The following is a 19,988-nucleotide window of genomic DNA, read 5'->3' on the forward strand; positions in this document are numbered from 1 at the left end:
AATAAAACTAATCTTTCAGCCCTGGCCAGTTTGGCTCAGCGGTTAGAGCGTCGGCCTGCGGTCTGGAGAGACCCGGGTTCAGTTCCCGCTAAGGGCACGTACTTCGGTTGCAGTTTGTCCCCGGCCCTGGTTGGTCGTGCGGGTGGCAGCCACTCAATGTGTCCCTTCACGTTGATGTTTCTCTCTCTCTCTCCCTTCCTCTCTCTCCCGCCCACTCTATCTGTACAAAAAATGGAAAAATATCCTCGGGTGAGGATAAAAAAAAAACAAAAAAAAAACTAATCGTTCAGGTTATCTTTTCTATTGAACAGATGTCAGTAAGTTAATATATAACCTCACATTATTTTCTCACATTAGTGGTTTTCAAAGTATAGTGCCCAGCCCTGGTTGGTTTGGCTCAGTGGTTAGAGCATCTGCCCTTGGACCAGAGATACCCGGGTTTGGTTCCTGCTAAGGGCACGTACCTCGGTTACAGTTTGTCCCCAGCTCCAGTTGGCGTTGGCAACCAGTCGATGTGTCTCTCTCACATCAATGTTTCTCTCTCTCTCTTCCTCCCTCTCTCCCTTCCACTCTGTCTGAAGATGAATGCAAAAATGTCCTCAGGTGAGGATAAAAACAACAACAACAACAACAAAGTATAGTGCCCAAACTGGAATCATCAGCGTCATCTGGGAATATGTTGGAAATGCAAATTTTCAGTGCCCCCCAACCCCGCTCAATCCCTGGGGATGGAGCCCAGTGATCTGTTTTAATAGCCCTGCAGGTGATACTGATGCAATGTAATATTTGAGAACACTGCTATAAATAGTCAAATAATTTTTTTATTTTTGAAAATAATCTTTATTTTTCAAACAAATATCAGATAATGCTTCAGTATGACATTAAAAGGACATGCCACCTGGCTGGTGAGACTCGGTTGTTGAGCATCGACCCATGCACCAAGAGGTCACCAGTTCAATTCCCAGTCAGGGCACATGCCCAGGCTGTGGGCCCAGTCCCCAGTGAGGGGCATGCAGGAGGTGGCCAATCGATGTTCTCGCTCATCAGTGTTTCTCTCTCTCCCTCTCCCTTCCTCTCTCTCTTAAATCAATAAAGAAAAAAAATTGAAAAAAAAATTTAATAAAAAGGGACATGCCACCCACCTTTTTTGCTTTATTTCCAAATTTAAATAATTTGACAGTTTGCTGTTTGCTGTTTTGTTTTTCAAATATTCTATTGACTTAAGGCAATTTGCATCTGTTCCTAATTTATATTTTTTCTCCTTTTTAATAAAATGGTTTTCCAATTCTATCCAGTTTTTTCTTTAAGCTATTGATATGATGAAATACAAGTTAAACCATTCCTGTGTTCTTAAAATAAAATTATTCTTGGATATGGTGTCGTATTTTAATGCTGCTGACTTCAACATGCTGGTGTATATGATTTTTAAAAAGTTCTTTATAGTGTTCACTTCGGCAGCATATACACTAAAATTGGAACTATACAGAGATTAGCATGGCCCCTGCACCAGGATGACATAAAAATTCGTGAAGAGTTCCATATATATATGTGTGTGTGTGTGTGTGTGTGTGTGTGTGTATATATATATATATATATATATATATATATATATTTTTTAATCCTCACCCGAGGACACTTTTGCATTCATCTTCAGATAGACCGAGAGGAAGAGAGAAAGAGAGAGACAGAAACATCGATGTGAGAGAGACACATCGAGTGGCTGCCACCCACACAACCCCAACCGGGGCCGGGGACAAACTGCAACTGAGGTAAGTGCCCTTAGCGGGAACCGAACCCGGGTCTCTCTGGACCGTGGGCCGACGCTCTAACCACTGAGCCAAACCAGCCAGGGCGTCCATATATTTTTTTAAATAAAAAGGTTCTTATAAATGAGAACAATTTTGGCATGAATTGGGAATTTGTCCTCCTCTTTCTCTTTATGGAGCAATTTAATTGTTATGGGCTTTGTCTGTCCTTTGAACACTTGAAAGGCTGCAACGGCAAAACCAGCTGGGCTTGGTGTATGGAGGGTGGAGTATAGAATTGAAGAAAGATATCAAACTGTTGAATTTCTTGATTGGTTATTGATGTATTCTCTTGTGTATTTTTGTTGTTTGCTGCTGGGGTTTTTTGTTTGTTTTGTTGGTGGGGGTTGTTGTTGTTTTACCTCACATGACTATTGGAAACTTAGTTTTCCTAGACCATCTATTCCCTCAAACTCACCAGTAAGCAAACTAATGCAATTTAAAACAACCAATTTTGCCCTGGGCAGTTTTGCTCAGCAGTTAGAGTGTCCGCCTATGGACTGGAGAGTCCGCCCATGGACTGGAGAGTCCGTGTTCGGTTCCTGCTAAGGGCAGGTATCTCAGTTGCAGTTTGGGTGGCAACCAGTTGATGTGTCTCTCTCACACTGACGTTGCTCTCTCTCTCTTCCTCCCTCTCTCCCCCTGCTCTATCTGAAGATAAGTGCAAAAATGTCCTTGAGTGAGGATAAAAATAAAACAACCAATATTTCTCCCATTATATCGGGAAATTTTGAGATAAAACATCTAACGTTGGTGAAGCCCAGAGGAAATAGTGTCCCTGAACATGTTGTTACCACTGTCTTTGCTATGCAACTAAGGGAGTTCATCAAAATGAAAGAAAATACCCAGGCACTTAAAGGAGATACCCAGGGTACTGGTAATGTTTTCTTATGTGGGTGCCAGTGCTTTGGGTTGTACAGTTTATGAAAATTCATTAAGCTTTGTACTTATGTACAATTTTCTGTATGTGTGTTATATTTTAATAACGTTTTTAGAATAACGGCTTTCGCCACAGCCTGCAGCTATATAGTGTATGAGCTGTGCTTACCCGTGGAGATCATGGAAATGACCTGAGGGCCCTCCTATGGGAATTACATTAACGCCAGAGCCGGCTCTGGGGCGCCTGCTCCCTTAACTCGAACCAAGTAAATGGCTTCCGCTCCCTATAATCTACTACTTCGGGTTCCCCAGTTAAACTGGAGATGGCGCCGGTCTTTTCCCGGGATGGTTTCTGGGGAGACCCTGACATTTCGCCGAGTAGCAGCTCGGGGTAGGGAGACCCGCCCACTCGAGGAGGCCCCGCCCCACCCGAGGAGGCCCCGCCCCACCCGAGGAGGCCCCGCCCCACCCGAGGAGGCCCCTGGCCGGCGTCACGTGACCTCCGCCTCAGCTGACCCGGAGCAGCAGGAAGGACAAAGTCTCGGGCTGCGCTTCCTGGCGCTATGGTGAGACGTGGGGGATGCTAGGCAGGTGGTGCTGGGCGGGTCCCCCAGATCTCATGGCTGCCTCTGCGGAAGTGTGGGGCGCAGGTGCGAGGAGATGGGGAAGCCGCGCTGGCCCCTCTACGAAGACCTTACCTTTGGTGCAGTCGTGCAGGCCGAGGAGCTGGGACAGAAAAACCCCTGCGGCCCACGCCGCAGCTTGGTGGGCAGAACTGGCGGGGCAGGTGGGAATCCCAGGTACTTCCTTGATGAGAAGGAAGCCCCCCAACCCCCACCCCGGGTCGGATCTGGGGCTCGTTCGGAGCGGTAGTCCTTCCAGGCCTTCCCTGGCTCCAACAGGACCTCCCAGAGGTGTCCACTTCCAGCCATCCTGTGGGACTTGTACAAGAACTTGCATAGAATTTTGGCTCAGTATAATACTTCGCTGTTACGAAGCTCCTTCTCTCTTCCCAGAGCCAGAAAGGAGTTTGGGTTGGGACTTAACCAACTTACCTATCCACTCATTCCTTCAACAGATTTTGAGTGCTTATTCTGTACCATGCACTGTGCCAGGCACTGATACTTCGACTGCAGAAGGAAAGGACAAAGTTGGAGGCTTCCTTTGTCAGTCATAGTTAAGACTCCAGGGGAAGAGACCTATCTGCATCTTGAGCATAGTGTTAGGAAAGCGACCTAAGGACCTGAGGGCAGGGAGGAAATCTGGCTCCCTGCAGTGCAGTTTGCGTACCAGGGCTTAGGAGTCTTGGGGGGGGGGGGGGGGGGGGCGCTATATATTCAGACAGGCAATAGCGCTCTTCACAGACTTAAGGCGTTAGAGACTCCCTAGGGATGAATGCATTTCCTCCAACCGGAAGAGTATTGAGTATTAACTGGAGGTTAGTGAAAGATGAGGCTGGACAGATAAGCAAAGATCAAAGCATGCTGGGTATTGAGAGCCACATAAAGGAGTTTGGACTTTAAGAAAAGGGCACTGGTGAGCTAGAAAGATCATTTTGGCCAACTTGTGGAGGGAGCAAGAGGGGAGCAGAGAGCCCAGGCTGGGGCAGCAGACCCCCAGGAGATGGTGGTGACCTGAGTTAGAGTAGAGAGAGAAGCAGGGAGAGTCAGCAGGGCTCAGGGACTAAATGCATCAGGGAAAAGGAGAGGGAGGTGTCTGGGTTTGGTTCCCAGGTGGCTGTGCTCAGTGGGGTAGGAAATTCAATAGGGGAAGCAGGTTTCAGTAGGAAGAGCATCAGTTTGCAGGGTTTGTTCCCAGCCCCAGTAGAGGTGTGGAAAGATGGACATGTATTTGCCGTGGGTTAGAACCTTGCCAGGCAAACAGGACAATGGAGGATATTGGCAAGACTTGATTGACAGGGTGGGTTTGCATTCTAACAGAGGAGAGAATAAATAATAAAACGTGATACATGTTGTGGTAACTGCTGTGGAGATCAAGCAAGAAGCCTAAAAAGCTAGAGCATGATAGTAAAGAGTGATTTTATTTTTTTTAACAGCTTTATTGAGAACCATACATATGTAAATATACAGGTCGGTATGTTTTGACATGTATGTGTTCATAAAAACATTACCAGGATCAAGATAACACATCCACTAGCCCCTGAAATTTCCTTGTGCAAGGGGCTATTTTAGAAAGTATGGTCAGAGAAGGCCCATCAGAAGAAGTGATATTTGAGCAGAGATCTGAATGAACTGAGAGAGCAAGCAAGCAACAAGAACAATGGTGAGAGTGTACCTGGTGTAAGAAGAACAGCAGGGAGGCCAGTGTGGCTGGAGCCAGAGAGGAAAAGGAAGTGAGAGAGGTCACTGGCTGTGACGCGAGGGACTTCATTTTGTTCTGTGGAATCTGCCACAGAGAAGGCACCCAGTCAATATTTTCTGAACAGATGAATACCTGGGATAGGCATTAGAACATGATTTGGTGGTGAGGTGAGATGAGGGAGAGGGTTCTCTAAACAACCTGGTGCTCAGATCAAGTGGCCAGAGGGCATCCATCTTGGACAGGGAGCAGGGGTCCCTGAGGAACAGTAGTAGAGGAGACACCTGGCCACACGTCAGCCCTCCTTTCAGCCTGACTGCTTGCCTCACTCCCATGCAGAGGTTCCGGTTCTGTGGTGATCTGGACTGTCCTGACTGGGTCCTGGCGGAGATCAGCACACTTGCCAAGATTGTTGAGTGCATGGGGTCTTCTTGGGGGTGGGGAGTGGGGGACAGAGGGATTGGGGTTGGGGGCTCTGGGAGTGGAGGGTGGTGAGATAACTTTGGGGTCTAGGCCTCAGTGCTCTCAGCCCATCCTAGCATGCTATGTGACTGATCACATGACTGACCCTCTCTGAGCCAGCCCCCCAGCATGGAGGGGTAAGGTGGGCCCATCTGGCTGATATAAGGCCTTCCCCTCCAGTCCTCCGTGAAGCTGAGGCTGCTGTGCAGCCAGGTGCTGAAGGAGCTTCTGGGACAGGGGATTGATGTGAGTGCCTGGCCCAACACCCCATTGTCCCACAACCCTATGACTCCCCCAACTGCCCTGAGAGTACACCAGACCCAGGGAGGTGGGTGGGTGATCAGCCTCCTGCCTTCCCTGGATACTGCCCATCTTTACCACAGAATCGAGGTTGGGGGGTGGGTTGGCAAGCAGGAGTTTGGCACCCCTAAGGGCCTCCTTTCCCCACAGTACGAGAAGGTCCTGAAGCTCACTGGCGATGCCAGGTTTGGTGAGTATCCCACTGAGTCCATGGACTTTGGGCAACTCTGGCTCTTTGGCCTGAGTTGCTGGTTCTTCCCAGCAGCTCGCCCTGACCCACCTGCCGCAGCAGAGGAATCTGAGGGAAGAAAGACATTGACAGTCCTGCCCCAGTGTCCTCTGCCAGCAGTAGCAATGCCCATGGCTCAAGGAGGCGTGGGGGCTCTGAGCTGAAGATAGTAGGACAACAAGGAGGTGGCTGGGGCCACAGTGACACCCCCTACCCCACCATGGGTCTCCCCAGAGTTGGGCGATGTGAAAGCCACGGTGGCAGTACTGAGTTTCATCTTCTCCAGTGCGGCCAAGCATAGCGTGGATGGCGAGTCCTTGTCCAGTGAATTGCAGCAGCTGGGGTTGCCTAAAGGTATGCAGACCTGGGCAGGCCAAGGGCTACAGGGCAGCAGGCCAGGCCATGTGACTCTGAGATGTGCCCTGCCCTCTCTGGGCCAGGAGCCCGAGACCTGCCCTCTGAGCAGCCCCACCACCCACCTGCTCACTTCAGGGGTCTCCATTCTCCCCCAGAGCATGCAGCCAGCTTGTGTCGTTGTTACGAGGAGAAGCAAAGCCCCCTGCAGGAGCACCTGCGGGCCTGCAGCCTGCGTAGTAAGTGTGGAGTCAGCCAAGGTGGGATTTGGGGTCTGTTCTAGAAGGTGCATATAGCATGGAAGGTGCTCGTCCTCAGAAGACTTATCCATGGTCACATGTCACAATCACAGAGCCAGGACTCCTGACTCTAGCCAGGGTTCTTTCCTCTGAGATCTGTGGACAATCTGAGTTCCCAATTATTGAGCACATGCCATGAGTCAGAGGTCAAAGGAATAAGAGCTTCCCAAAGGCCACACAACCTTGAAGGGTTGAAGGCTGAGTGAGGGGGTGGGCTGAGGGCTGCATGGCCCACCTGCCGTGAGCCTGAGTGCCCCACCCCTTCTCACAGTAAGTAGGCTGGCAGGCATGGGCTGGCGGGTAGACTATATTCTGAGCTCCAGCCTGCTGCGGTCTGTGGAAGAGCCCATGGTGCACCTGCAGCTGAAGGTGGCAAATGCCCCGGATGCCCCAGCCCAACCTGTTGCCATATCGCTCTCTGCAGACAAGTTCCAGGTCCTTCTGGCAGGTAAGGCTAAGCTGTACCTGTAAGGGCCCCCTTCCAGGTTCCACCTGACTGCTGCCCAGCTACTTACCTCTTCCCCTGCAGAACTGAAGCAGGCCCAGACCTTGATGAGCTCCCTGAGCTGAGGAGAAGAGTGTTTGTGGCCCACATGGAGCTGCCCTACCTGTGTCGAGTCGCTGCACTTGAAACTTCAGGACTCCAGTTCCAGAACCCTGAAGGCCTGGCCTACTGGATCTCTGGCTTTCTAGGCTCCTACTCGAGAATTCAGCATAGGGATCCTGGGGACTTTTCCAGCATTGTCTTCCCTCCCCCTTAAAAGATACCTGTTCTTGGTTTTCCCAAGCAGGAAGAATAAACAGAAACGTAAAGGAGTATGTGCATGGGTTTCTTTTTAGGTTCAGATCAAAGGTTTTTGTGAGAGACCAAGTGACATATGGACCTCCCTGGCCCATCACTCATTTTCTCTCTTCAACTGCTGATTGAAGCAGGTGAGGGGTGAGGCACACATTGGACGAAAATGGAACAGCTTGTCTGTAGATGGGAAAATGAGAGTTCTAGCTCCGTCCTATGATGCTCTTGGCTCTGCTGTCTCTATGTGGTCTGGTCCTTAGGCTGGCAGCAAGTGGTGGCCCCAGTGCCAGATGCCCAAGTACATAAAGGAGAGAGCCATTGTCTACCTGCTGTTTAGAAAGAGAAGGGCCCAGGCCTGAAGCACTCATAGCAAGAGTGGTTATGGACTGAATGTGCCCCCTCCCCAGATTCATATGTTGAATCCCTAACTCCCAGTGAGATGGTTTTAGGAAGTGGGGTCTTTGGGAGGTAATTAGGTTTAGGTGAGGTCAAGAAAGTGGGATGCTTATGATGTGCCCCTTTTAGGGCCCTTATAAGAAGAGAAAGACAGAGAGACACTCTCCATAAGCAGGTACCAAGGAAAGGCCTCATGAGAACACAGCAAGAAGATGGCTGTCTACAAGGTAGGAGAAGATTCTCACCAGGACCTGAACCTGGCAGTTCTTGGACTGGAAGTTCTTGATCTTGGACTTCCAAAAACCATGGAACTATGAGAAATAGATGTCTGTTGTCGAAGCCACCCAGTCTATGGCACTTCGTTATAGCAGCCTGAGCAGAGTAAAACAAATGGCTTCCCAGGACTGGCTTAAACTAACCAGGGCTTTTTGTAGAAGAGATTGATTCCAAGGCTGGGGAAGGGGAGTACCAGGTGAGCCTAGAACATCTTGGGAAGCAATTAAAGAATATTGAGTCATGCCCGGGCCAGTTTGGCTCAGCGGTTGGAGCATCAGCCCGAGGACCAATGAGTTGTGGGTTCGATTCCGGTCAAGGGCACATACCTCGGTTATGGTTCATTCCTGGCCCTGGTCCGGTCATGGGCGAGGCAACCAATCAATGTGTCCCTCTCACATCAATGTTTCTCTCCCTCTCCCCTTCCCTCCCACTATCTGATGATAAATAGAAAAATATCCTTGACCGGGGATTTAAAAAAAAGAAGAGGCGGCCCTTGCCAGTTTGGCTTAGCAGTTGGAGTGTCAGCCCGCAGACCAATGAGTCGTGGGTTCAGTTCCAGTCAAGGGCACATATCTCGGTTGTGATTCGTCCCTGGCCCTGGTTGGGGTCATGCAGGAGGCAGCCACTCATGTCTTTTTCACATCAATGTTTCTCTCTTCCTCTGTCTCCCTCCCACTGTATCTGAACAAAAATGGAAAAATGTTCTCGGGTGAGGAAAAGGAAGGAAGGGAGGGAAGGAAGGAAAGGGAAGAAAGGGAAAGAAAAAGAGAAAGAAGAAAGAAAAAGAAAAGAAAGAGAAAGAATAATGAGTCATGTCAAAGGGAGCCAGCTGGCCAAAGACTAGACAATTTAAGCATCAAAAGGATAAGGACTGACTCTGTTACTGACTTGTGCTTCTGGAACAATAGAGCAGATGTGCTTTACCTGATTCTTCCAAGTACAGCTAAAATCTTTGGACATTACATATAAAACAAACAGAAGACTGAAAGGTAGAGAGAAGGGAGACTGGCTAGGATCCTCAGGACCTGGAGAACACAACAAAGTATTCCTTAGATTTTCTTTTTGCTTCATGCATTCTGGACTGGGTGCTAGAGAAGCCAGCAACCTAGAAATTCCAACACAGAGACCAGAAAAATAGCCTCAATAAAAGCCTGCTCTCTCTAGCCAAAGGACCAGGAAAGGGGGTGGTTCAGCAAGACAGAAATCTTACAGAATTATCTAATGCATTCCAGCCATGCACACAAGTGCAGCTCCTATTCCACCTGCCAGCAGAGGCTAAGTAGGGCCCTAGACTCCCCCTTTCCCCACTGGCACTGTGTCAGAAGAGGCCTGCTTTAAAAGAGACAATCCAGAGTCATAATACCCCAAATGTCCAGGATGCAATTAAAAAACTACTCATCAAACCAAGAACCAAGAAAATCTCAACCAATGCCAACACTAAGATGACTCAATGTTGGAATTCTATGTCAAATATGTGTAAAGCAGCCATCATAAAAATGCTTTAAGTCTCAGCAAAGAAATAGAAGCTATAAAGAACCAGAAGGAAATTTTAGAACTGAAAGCTACAATAACCAAAGTAAAAATCTCAATGGATGGACTTAATAGCAGAATAAATGTCAATAGACATCACCCAATTTGGACAACAGAGAAAAATACCTTAGGAAACAAATAACAACAACAAACCCCAAAGGACCTGTATGTAGGACTATGACAAAAGAGCTAATATTCATGTCATCACAGAGTCCCAGAACATGAAGAGAAAGAGGATGGGACAGAAAAGTATTGAAAGAAATAATGGCTTAAAAACTCCCAAATATAGCAAAAGACATAAACCTACAGAGTTAAGCAGAATAGACCTCACACAGGTCAAACCCAAAGAAATCCATGCCAAGATTTATCATAGTCAAACTTCTGAAAACTAAAGGAAAAAAAAAAATCTTGAAAGCAGCAAGAGAGAAATGACACCTTACGTATAGGGGGGAAAGAATAACAGTGGATTTCTCATTAGAAATCATAGAGGCCAGAAGAAAGAAGCACAGCATTTTTCAGGCCCTGAAAGAAAAGTGTCAACCCAGAATTCTATTTCAGCAAAAACTACCTCAAGAATAAAAGGGGAAATCAAGATATTCTCAGATGAAGGATAACTAGTATAATTTGTTACCAGCAAATCTTACCTAAAAATAAAAAGGTTAAAGGAGGATCTCTAAATAGAAGGGGAATGTTAAAAGAAGGAATCTTGAAAAGGGTAAAAATATGTATAGATTTCCCTCCTCGCAGATATTTTAAATTATGTTCAATGGTTGAAGCAAAACTTCTAAAAACGTTGGATGTGGTTCTCAATGTATGTAGAGGAAATATTTAAGGTTATTATAAACAGGAGACAGTAAAGGAAAATAAGGTTTATACACTTCACTGAAATGCAAAATGTCAACATCAGGAAACTGACAAATATACATGTATAATGTAATGCAGTAAGTCCTCAACCTTGCCAGTAGGTTCTGTGACTTTAAGTGAAATGATGTGTAACAAAACCAGTTTAGATAAATCAATTGGAATTCTAAAAAATGTTCAAATATGCCCTGGCCAGTTTGTCTGAGTGGTAGAGCATTGGCCCGTGGACCAGTGAGTCTCAGGTTTGATTCCAGTCTAGGGCATGTACCTTGGTTTGGTCCATTCCCAGCCCTGGTCAGGATCATGTGGGAGGCAACCAGTCGATGTGTCCCTCTCACATCAGTGTTTCTCTCTCCCTCCCACTCTATCTGAAGATAAATAGAAAGACAAGATCCTTGGGTAAAGATGAAAAAAAAAAAAAAAAAAAACCACCAAAACAAAAACAAAAACAGTTCAAGTAGCCTACAGGAGGGCAAGAAAAAGAAAACAAAATGAAAAATGGAACAAAACAAAATGGCAGAAAAAAGTTATGAAAGTTTTAGGTCTCATCAAATGTATACTATTAGCTTCATTTCCCAGGTAGCATTCACAAAATCCCACAGACACTTCTCTCATTGCTAATGTAACAATACATTGTAATTTTGTATTGGTTCATTTGCCTCTTTTACCAGCCTGTTTCTTAGGGATGAGAATTGTGTTCCATGTTTGAATAGCCCCAATGCCTAATAAAGTACTCTTTCAATAAAGGGGTGGGAGGAGATAAGGGCTGCAATGGATTTAAAGATGTTCAATGTAAAAAAAAAATCTGAGTCCATAAAAAAGCCCTGCACCACCATTACCACCACCATCACCCGCAAAAACCCAAATCAATTCTAATTTGTCACCATTGGATGTTGTTATTGTACCAAATTCTTAGTCTGAAAATTGATCATTAAAAGGAAGGAATTCAGAATTTATCTCGTCTTTTTAGTAGTTCAGGATAACCACATAGCCCTAGTCAATGATGAGGTAAAGCTCTTTACAGAAAAATTCCATGTATAATAACAGAATTAGTAAATAACGATTCTTGTGACTCCCAGTTAAATACTTGATTGAGGCAGGAATATCAAAGATGCTAAAGCCATATGGTAAAAGTTGGATGTGATGTTAAACTGGGTATTTGTGTGGTACCAAACAACCACCTGAAACAACACAATGCCCCTCAGCCAGTAAGTATATAAACACATTGATGTGTCCACAGAGTAGAATACTACTCCACAATAAAAAGAAATGAACGGATGAACATAACAATCTGAATGGATCTCATATGCATTATGCTAAGAGAAAGAAACCAGTCTCAACGCCAACTATAATTGAAAAACATTTTTTAAATAAAGAAAACAAATCACTAGGTTTGTACTCCTGAAAAAAAATAATTTAAAAAGTAATTAACTGGCTGGTTAGAGCATTGGCCCATGGACCTAGGGGTTGTGGGTTCGATTTCCAGTGAAGGGCAAATACCTGGCTTGCGGGTTCAATCCCTGGCCCCAATTGGAGTCTGTGGAAGGCAACCAATTGATGTGTCTCTATCACATCGATGTTTCTCTCCCTTCCACTCTATCTAAAAAGTAAAATAAAAGATCAATGCAAAAATAACCTCAGGTGAGGATTAACAAGAAAAAAAAGTAAACTAATTTGAAAATTTTCTTAGAGATATCAAGTAGACACAGCATTTCATAATAGTTTGTTTTAAATGTTTCCACAAATAGACTGCCTATCATCATGGATTAACCTTCTAGAGTATTATTCCAGTAAGTTATAATTATTTAATTTCTTATACCTATTTTTTCTTTTTTTTTTAATCCTCACCCGAGGATATTTTTCCATTAAGTTTTTAAGTAGAGTAGAAGGGAAGGAAGTGGGGGTGGGGTGGGGTGGGGGTGGGGGCGAAACACACACATCAATGAGAGAGAGACATGAATTGGTTGCCTCCTGCACAGACCTGACCAGGACCAGATATCGAATCTGCAACCCAGGTGCGTGCCCTCACAACCCTTCCACAGGCCGACACTCTAACTGCCGAGCCAAAATGGCCAGGGCTCTTATACCTATTTTTATAAAGTTTTTTTAAAATAAGGTTTTAGCTCTGGTCGGTGAGAGCGTCGGACCACAGACCAATGAGTAACAGGTTCGATTCTGGTCAAGGGCACATACCTCGATTGCAGTTTGTCTCCAGCCCTGGTCAGGGTTGTGTGGGAGGCAACCAATTGATGTGTCTCTCTCATGTCGATGTTTCTCTTTCCCTCCCTCCCTCCCACTCTATCTGAAGGTAAATGAAAAAATATCCTCAGATGAGGATTAAAAATAAATAAGTTTTTATTAATTTCAGACAGAGGAAGGGGGAGAGAGAGAGAGAGAAACATCGATCGGCTGCCTCCTGCACACCCCCTACCAGAGATGGAGCCTGCAACCCAGGCATGTGCCCTGACCGGGAATCAAACTGGCAGCCTTCTGGTACATGGTACCACATTCAACCAACTGAGCAACATCAGCTGGGCTCTTACACTTTTTTTTTTTTTTTAAAGAAAACACACAAAAAGAGAGACATCAGACTCAAAAGACTACATACTAAGGATTCCATTTATAGGATTATTATAAAGAAGGCAAAAACTACAGAAACAGAAAGCAAATCAGTGGTTGCCAGGGTGTAGGGTGAAAGTATTGATTATAAAGGTGCATGGGTAAATTTTGGGAGGTGATGGCAATGTATTGTCTCATGTTTATGTTGATGGTTCCATGAGTGTATGTATTTATCAAAATTTGCACTCTAAAAGGTGAGTTTTACTGTATGTAAATTATACCTTGATTTAAATAAAAAGTGACCAATAAAACAAAGAAATCACTTCCAAGACTTCCAGCCAAGATGGTGGTGTAGGTAAACACAGTATCGCCTCCTCCCACAACAACATCAAAATTACAACTAAACTATAGCACAACCATCATTCAGAACCGCCTGAAATCCAGCTGAGTGGAAGTCCTACAACTCCAAAATTAAAGAAGCCGCCACATTGAGACTGGTAGGAGGGGCAGAGGTGCGGACTGGCTGGTCCCATACCCATGTGTGGCGAATAAAAATCAGGAGGGACACGTTGGCTGTGAAGGTCCTCCTTGAGGAGTGAGGGGTCCCCAGCTCAGGGGTCCAGTACCAGAAAGAGAAGTCCCCATAACTTCTGGCTGTACAAACCAGCAGGAACTGAGGCTGAGGGAGGCTGTGGCTGCTGGAGCTCCAGGCAGTTCCTCTTAAAGGGCCTGCACACGAACTTATTGGAACTTACTCCCGCTACTGGGACTTACTCCCTTTAAGCTTAAAGAGGAGGCAGTTTGAAAGGCACCAGAGACAAACAGGGAAGAACTGAGTTGTTTGGTCTCAGGACCAGGGCTGGAGAGGCAGCTTTTCTCAGACAGTCAGGCTGGCGGACACCTTTGTTCCTTTGGTGAGCCCTTCCCTGGGGCAGCAGATGGCCACCATAACTGGGACTCCAACAACCTGGCTCACACTGTTTGCCCCGCCCTGGTGATTCTCTGAGGCCCCACCCCACCCAACTTTCGGGCCCACCCAAGCTGCTTCCAATGGCTTTACCTTGTGATTAGCCTGTCTTGGATCCTGCTTCAGAATTTCCTAAAATCTCTCAAACAAGCAGCATCTGATCTTATTGAGCCCCATACTTCTCAGTAAGTGGCCCTCGGCCTGGCACTAGAAGAAGCCAGCCTTAGTTCACAAATTGACTTTTCCTGGGCACCTCCAAGCCCAACACAAGAAGCAGCCATCTGCAGATCACTTTGTAGCTTATGCCTGGTGGCCCTGGTTAGAACACAGGCAGAGGCTGACCTTGCCTCAGAGCCAGAACACCCAGCGGATAACTTCAGACCACATCGAAGCACCACCACCCAACCACCTCCACAAGTGACACACTCAGTGAGTGGACTCAGTGGGTACCAGAGCCCTGATGAAGTAAGTTTGCTCTTTGTGTTGGGCCCTTACACTGCTGATTCTCCAAGGGAGTCAGAAGCCAGTGGTCAGTGGGCACAGTCCTTGCAGCTGGCCAGCGTGAGTAAATCCCTCCCATTGATGTGCCAACAGCGATCAAGACTCAATTACAACAGAAGGGTATACAGTCCATATTAGGGGTGCACCTTTAGGGCCCAGCTGGGGTGATTAGGGAGGCTGTGCCACTGGAGTCTACAGGACACCTACAACAATAGGCCACCCTATGAAGCCTAGCAGACATAGCAACTCTACCTAATACAAAGAAACAATCACAGGAAAGCAGCCAAAATAAGGAGACAAAGAAACATGTCCCAAATGAAAGAACAGAACAAAACTCTAGAAGAAGAATTAAACAAAATGGAGATAAGCAATCAATCAGATGCAGAGTTCAAAACACTGGTTATAAGGTTCTCAAGGAACTAAGACCTTCGAGCAACTTAAGGAGAACTCCGAGGAACTTAGAACATCATCAACATAAAAATGAAGGATGAGGTCAGAAACGAAGGATGCAATAACTGAAATAAAGAATACTTTACAGGGAATCAATAGTAGAGTAGGTAAAGCCAAGAAGCAAACAATACATTTGGAATATAAGAAAGCAAAAAAATACCCAATCAGAATAGCAAAAAGAAAAAATAATCCCCCAAAAGGAGGATAATGTAAGGAGCCTCTGGGACAACTTCAAGCGTGCGAACATTTGCATCATAGGGGTGCCAGAAAAAGAAGAGAGCGAGCAAGAAATTGAAAACCTATTTGAAATAATAATGACAGAAAATTTCTCTAACTTGGTGAAGGAAACAGACACACAAGTCCAGGAAGCACAGAGAGTCCCAAACAAGGTGAACCCAAAGAGGTCCACACCAAGACACATCATCATCAAAATGCCAAAGGTTAAGGAGAAAGAGAGAATCTTAAAAGCAGCAAGAGAAAAGCAGTTCATTACCTACAAAGGAACTCCCATAAGACTGTCAGTTGATTTCTCAAAAGAAACTTTGCAGGCCAGAAAGGAGTGGCAAGAGATATTCAAGGTGATGAAAAGCAATGACTTACGACCAAGATTATTCTGTCCTGCAAAGCTATCATTTAGAATTGCTGGGCATATCAAGAGTTTGCCAAACAAGAAAAATACTGGTTTGGTTCATCACCACCAAACCAGTGTTATATGAAGTGTTGAAGGGTCTTCTTCTTTTTTTTTTTTAATCCTCACCCAAGGACACTTTTGCACTTATCTTCAGATAGAGAGGGAGGGAGAGAGGGAGGAAGAGAGAGAGAGAAACATCAGTGTGAGAGAGACACATCGAGTGGTTCTCACCCACACGACCCCAACTGGGGCCAGGGACAAACTGCAACTGAGGTACATGCCCTTAGCGGGAACCAAACCCGGGACTCTCTGGTCTGTGGGCCAACGCTCTAACAGCTGAGCCAAACCAGCCAGAGCTGAAGGGTCTTCTTGAAGGAGAAGAAGAACAAAAATATGAACAATAAAATGGCAATACATATCTATCAACAATTGACTCTACAAACAAAATGAGCAAGCAGAAGAGAAACAGACTCATAGATACAGACAGCCTTTTGTTGCTTGCCAGATGGGTGGGGGCTGGAGGGATCCGTGAAAAAAGATGAAGAAATTAAGAAGTACAGATTTGTTGTTAGACTGATGAACCTCAAAGGGAAGGGGGGAGGGAGGGTGGGAATGAAAGAAACCAAAGAACTTCTGTGCATATATGCATAACCAATGGACACTGACAATAGTGTGGGGAAGGCAGAAGGGAGAAGGGACTGGGGAGGAGGGGGTTAATGGGGAAAAAATGGGGAGATATTTGTAATACATTCAATAATAAAAAAAGAGTTTAAAAAAAAAAAAGGAAATCCCTTCCGTAGATTACTTAGTGGTCAGAAGGTGTAAAACATAACCACAATACAAAGGTCTGGCTGTCACAGCAATTGCAGCCTCACTAAAGTATGACAACCAGATATTGGCTACCTTCTACTCTTGACATGATGTAGTTTGCAGTACAGAGCACCATCTAGGAGGTGTCCTTGAATATATGTAGCCAGCCCAGTTGGTGTGGCTCAGTGGATGAGCGTTGACCCATGCACCAGGAGGTCGCCAGTTCAATTCCCAGTCAGGCACATGCCCAGACTGTGGGCCCGATCCCCAGTGTGGGGCATGCAGGAGGCAGCCAATCGAAGTTCTCTCTCATCAATGTTTCTCTCTCTCTCTCTCTCTCTCTCTCTCTCTCTCTCTCTCCCTTCCTCTCTCTCTCAAATCAATTAAAAAAAAAATTTTTTTTTTTAAAATAATATATGTAGCCAAGCCTTTAGATCTGATTCCAAGTGTGCAGGAAAAACTTGAAAGAGGCACAAGTTAATGATGTCTAAGGAGCCATTCAAACGAATCCAGAATGTGATGGGGCATCTCAAAGGACAACTGGCCTGGGCTTGTCAGAAAGATCAGGATCATGGAAATGAAGATGGGGGTTGGGAAGGTGATCCCATCTAGATTAAAAATGATTATAAACAGACATATATCCCCAGTTTTGCACAGTGGCAGTATCACGGCCAATAAGGGTTATCCAAGGCACAATTATTGCTAATTGAAAACTTTTCCCAATACTCTGCCATGATGACTTGAAATATAGTCAGCACTGGCAATTTTTTACTGTCTTTACGGAAACAGAAAAAGAAAAAGATATGATCCTTGATTGGATTGAACAAACAGCTGTAAAAGACATTTTGGAAGCAGTTAGGGAAATCTGAATGTGACTAGGTTTTAGATGATATTAAGAAGTCATAGTTAATTTTATTACATACGATAAAGGCAGAGATATTCAGCCAATGTGCCACAACACACTGGCATGCTGCAAGAATTTTTAAAGCATGCAATACCTATTTAGTCAGAGGCACTGACCTCTTTTCCCCTAGGTTGTCAAATTAAAAAATGACAACAGCCCTGGCCAGTTTGATTCAGGTTAGAGTGTCTGCCTGCGGACCAGAGAGACCCGGGTTTGGTTCCCACTAAGGGCATGTACCTCGGTTGCAGTTTGTCCCCGGCCCTGGTTAGGGTTGTGCGGGTGGCGACCAGTCAATGTGTGTGTGTCTCTCTCTTCCTCTCGCTCTGAAGATAAATGCAAAAAAAAAAAAAAAAAAAAAAAAAATGTCCTCCAGTGAGGATAAAAATTTAAAAATGACAACAATCCAATGTGAATGACTCAAAATTATACCTATATTTCGGTCAGATTGGCAAAAATACATTTTTTGGTGTGCTGAAGAATTTAAGTAGACAGTTATGTGTGCCATGAGATGAAAAGGGTTGAAAATCACTGGATAAAAATGTATTGTGGCTTTGTAGGAAATTGCTTTTAAGAGATGCATGCTGAAGTATTAGGGGTGAAATGTCGTAATTTGTCTAATTTACTTTAAAATACTTCTGCCAAAATAAATGAATTAATAGATGAAAGGACGAGGCAGAAGTCCTAGTATGAAGAAGGCAAATCATGACTATGGGTCAGGCACACTTAGGATGAAATGAGAACTACTTACAGAGGCCTCCTGAGGCCTGACCTGACCTGAATTTGCTTCTGTCTGTCCTCACCTCCCAGCACTCTCTGTTACACTTCAGCCACACAGGCCCTCTTTCTTTCTTCTTTTTATTTTATCCTCACCCAAGGAGATTTTTGCATTTATCTTCAGATAGAAGTGGAGGGAGAGAGGGAGAAAGAGAGAGAAACATCGACATGAGAGAGACACACCGAGTGGTTGCCACCCAACCGGGGCCGGGGACAAACTGCAACTGAGGTACGTGCCCTTAGCGGGACGAAACCCTGGTCTCTCTGGTCCGTGGGCCGACGCTCTAACCGCTGAGCCAAACCAGCCAGGGCAGACACACAGGCCTTCTTTCAATGAGCCAATTACTTTTCTTCCTCCAGGCCTTTGTACTGGTCATTCCTTCCAACTGGCATGTTGTCTTTATTTTGTAAAAAATAAAGTTTATTATAAATTTTATTAAAAGTTATTAAAAGTTTATCATAAATTTGTCTCACAGGCCACGAGGAAGTAAAAGGACTGTGTACAATCTTTTGGGAAACAGAGCTGAGGAGGGCCAAGATGAGTCTAGGGCCTTGGTGGGCACATTCTCTGGGGAAGGGGCCCTGAAGGGCAAGTAAACAATCTGGTGAAATTCCAACAGCGTAACAAACAGGTCTGTGACCAACATGGCCTTGGGGAACTGGGCCTATGCCTCTGTGGAGCTACTTCCATTACTCTCTGGCCAAGGGTCAAAAAGTCCTCACATCCCTGGGGGAAAGGGCTGCATTCCTGGAGGGTACGTGCCCATTGAAGTTCCTCCTCCAGGGGGGATACCCATTGGGGGCCACATACCAGGAGATGGAACCATCATGCCTGAGGGGTGCCCCTTGGCCCATAGGTGGGGGGGAACCCCATGGGCAGGTATATACTGAGGTGGGCTCCCTGAAACACTGGCAGTGGCAGCAGCTGCAACAGTGCCTCTTACTTGCAGAGTTGGTATGGCCCACCAACTCCATGGACTGGCCTAACAAGTCGTGCAGAGGCGTGGGGACACCAGTTAGGGTTCCTCTGCCAGCAGTCCTATGGATCTCTGGGTCCCCAGCAGCTCCAGCAAGTGGCACTAGGGCAATGCCAGTATCTTTGGGAGAAGGTCCCTCTACTGTCATTGAGACCAGGTTCTTCCCTTGAAGCTGCTCCAGATCAAGGACTCACTTCTCTTTCTGCTTGAGTTCTTTAGCTTGATCTTCTTGAATTCATTGCAATCACATTGGATCAAATTCATATGCTTGCTGAAAGCCTTGAAGGTGCCAATGAAGATAGAACCATCTTGCAGGTGTACCTCATCCTGTAGTCAATGTGTTGCATTCAGTATCTTGCTGCTCTTGCCCACAGCCATGGTCTTATGGCTCCGATTCCCCCTAGGATGTGTCTTGTTCCCACTTTGTTGGCTAGTCTGAGGTCTCAGCCTAGATGTCACTGCAGAGACCCCCCACAGAACCATCTGATGTGGCTTCTGCTTCTTGCCTGTTTTTTGTTGCTTGGCTGCACTTCTCACCCGCAGGGGGTAATGATGTTTCTAAGTTATGTGTGACTGTGCGTTGATACTTAGGGCCACCACAGGGTCCCCAGGGCCTGCCTTTATCGCGCACCTGCTCTCTCTTTGCGTACATCTGGCAGGAGCCTCTGCTTTGGGACATGGTGGTTGTTTCAGGCTGGGAGTACCGACCCTGTCACTAGCCTGGCGACTTCCCCGGCCACAGAGACAGCTGCGACGCGGGACCTGGAACCTGACCCCGGATCCCGCGGGCGCCACCCTAACACCCCAGGTGACCGCCCCAAAGCCTTCCCCATATCCCAGACACCCTAGTTCAGCGTCCCCAACCCAAGGCCTGGGCCCCCGCCCGAGGAACTACATTTCCCAGAGGGC

At 46.0% G+C, this 19,988-nt stretch overlaps 1 protein-coding gene, 1 non-coding gene and 2 pseudogenes across 2 annotated transcripts; 3 read left to right on the top strand and 1 right to left on the bottom strand.

Annotated features, from left to right (window-relative positions):
• The first annotated feature begins 1,442 nt into the window (after positions 1–1,442).
• LOC118621520 lies at positions 1,443–1,546 on the top strand. Its single transcript, XR_004957714.1, has one exon. It is a non-coding gene; the product is annotated as a U6 spliceosomal RNA (small nuclear RNA).
• Positions 1,547–3,179: 1,633 nt separating this feature from the next.
• Positions 3,180–7,463, top strand: COMMD4 (COMM domain containing 4). Its single transcript, XM_036280721.1, has 8 exons — positions 3,180–3,250; positions 5,343–5,414; positions 5,646–5,711; positions 5,916–5,955; positions 6,229–6,348; positions 6,507–6,587; positions 6,919–7,095; positions 7,177–7,463. Exons 1-8 carry the CDS (start codon positions 3,248–3,250, stop codon positions 7,215–7,217), a joined length of 600 nt encoding a protein of 199 aa, XP_036136614.1. The 5' UTR covers positions 3,180–3,247; the 3' UTR covers positions 7,218–7,463.
• Positions 7,464–17,069: 9,606 nt separating this feature from the next.
• Positions 17,070–17,220, top strand: LOC118621034 (annotated as a pseudogene).
• A 1,601-nt stretch (positions 17,221–18,821) lies between these two features.
• On the bottom strand, positions 18,822–19,457 carry LOC118637664 (annotated as a pseudogene).
• Positions 19,458–19,988: the final 531 nt, after the last annotated feature.

This window comes from Molossus molossus, unplaced genomic scaffold, assembly GCF_014108415.1.
Source record: "Molossus molossus isolate mMolMol1 unplaced genomic scaffold, mMolMol1.p scaffold_m16_p_1, whole genome shotgun sequence".
In the NCBI taxonomy this organism is placed as follows: Eukaryota; Metazoa; Chordata; class Mammalia; order Chiroptera; family Molossidae; genus Molossus; species Molossus molossus.

Coding starts and splice junctions, on each gene's coding strand:
- COMMD4 (XM_036280721.1), top strand. Junction 5,415..5,645: donor TCAGCACACTTGCCAAGATT/GTTGAGTGCATG, acceptor CTTCCCCTCCAG/TCCTCCGTGAAGCTGAGGCT. Junction 6,588..6,918: donor GCGGGCCTGCAGCCTGCGTA/GTAAGTGTGGAG, acceptor CCCTTCTCACAG/TAAGTAGGCTGGCAGGCATG.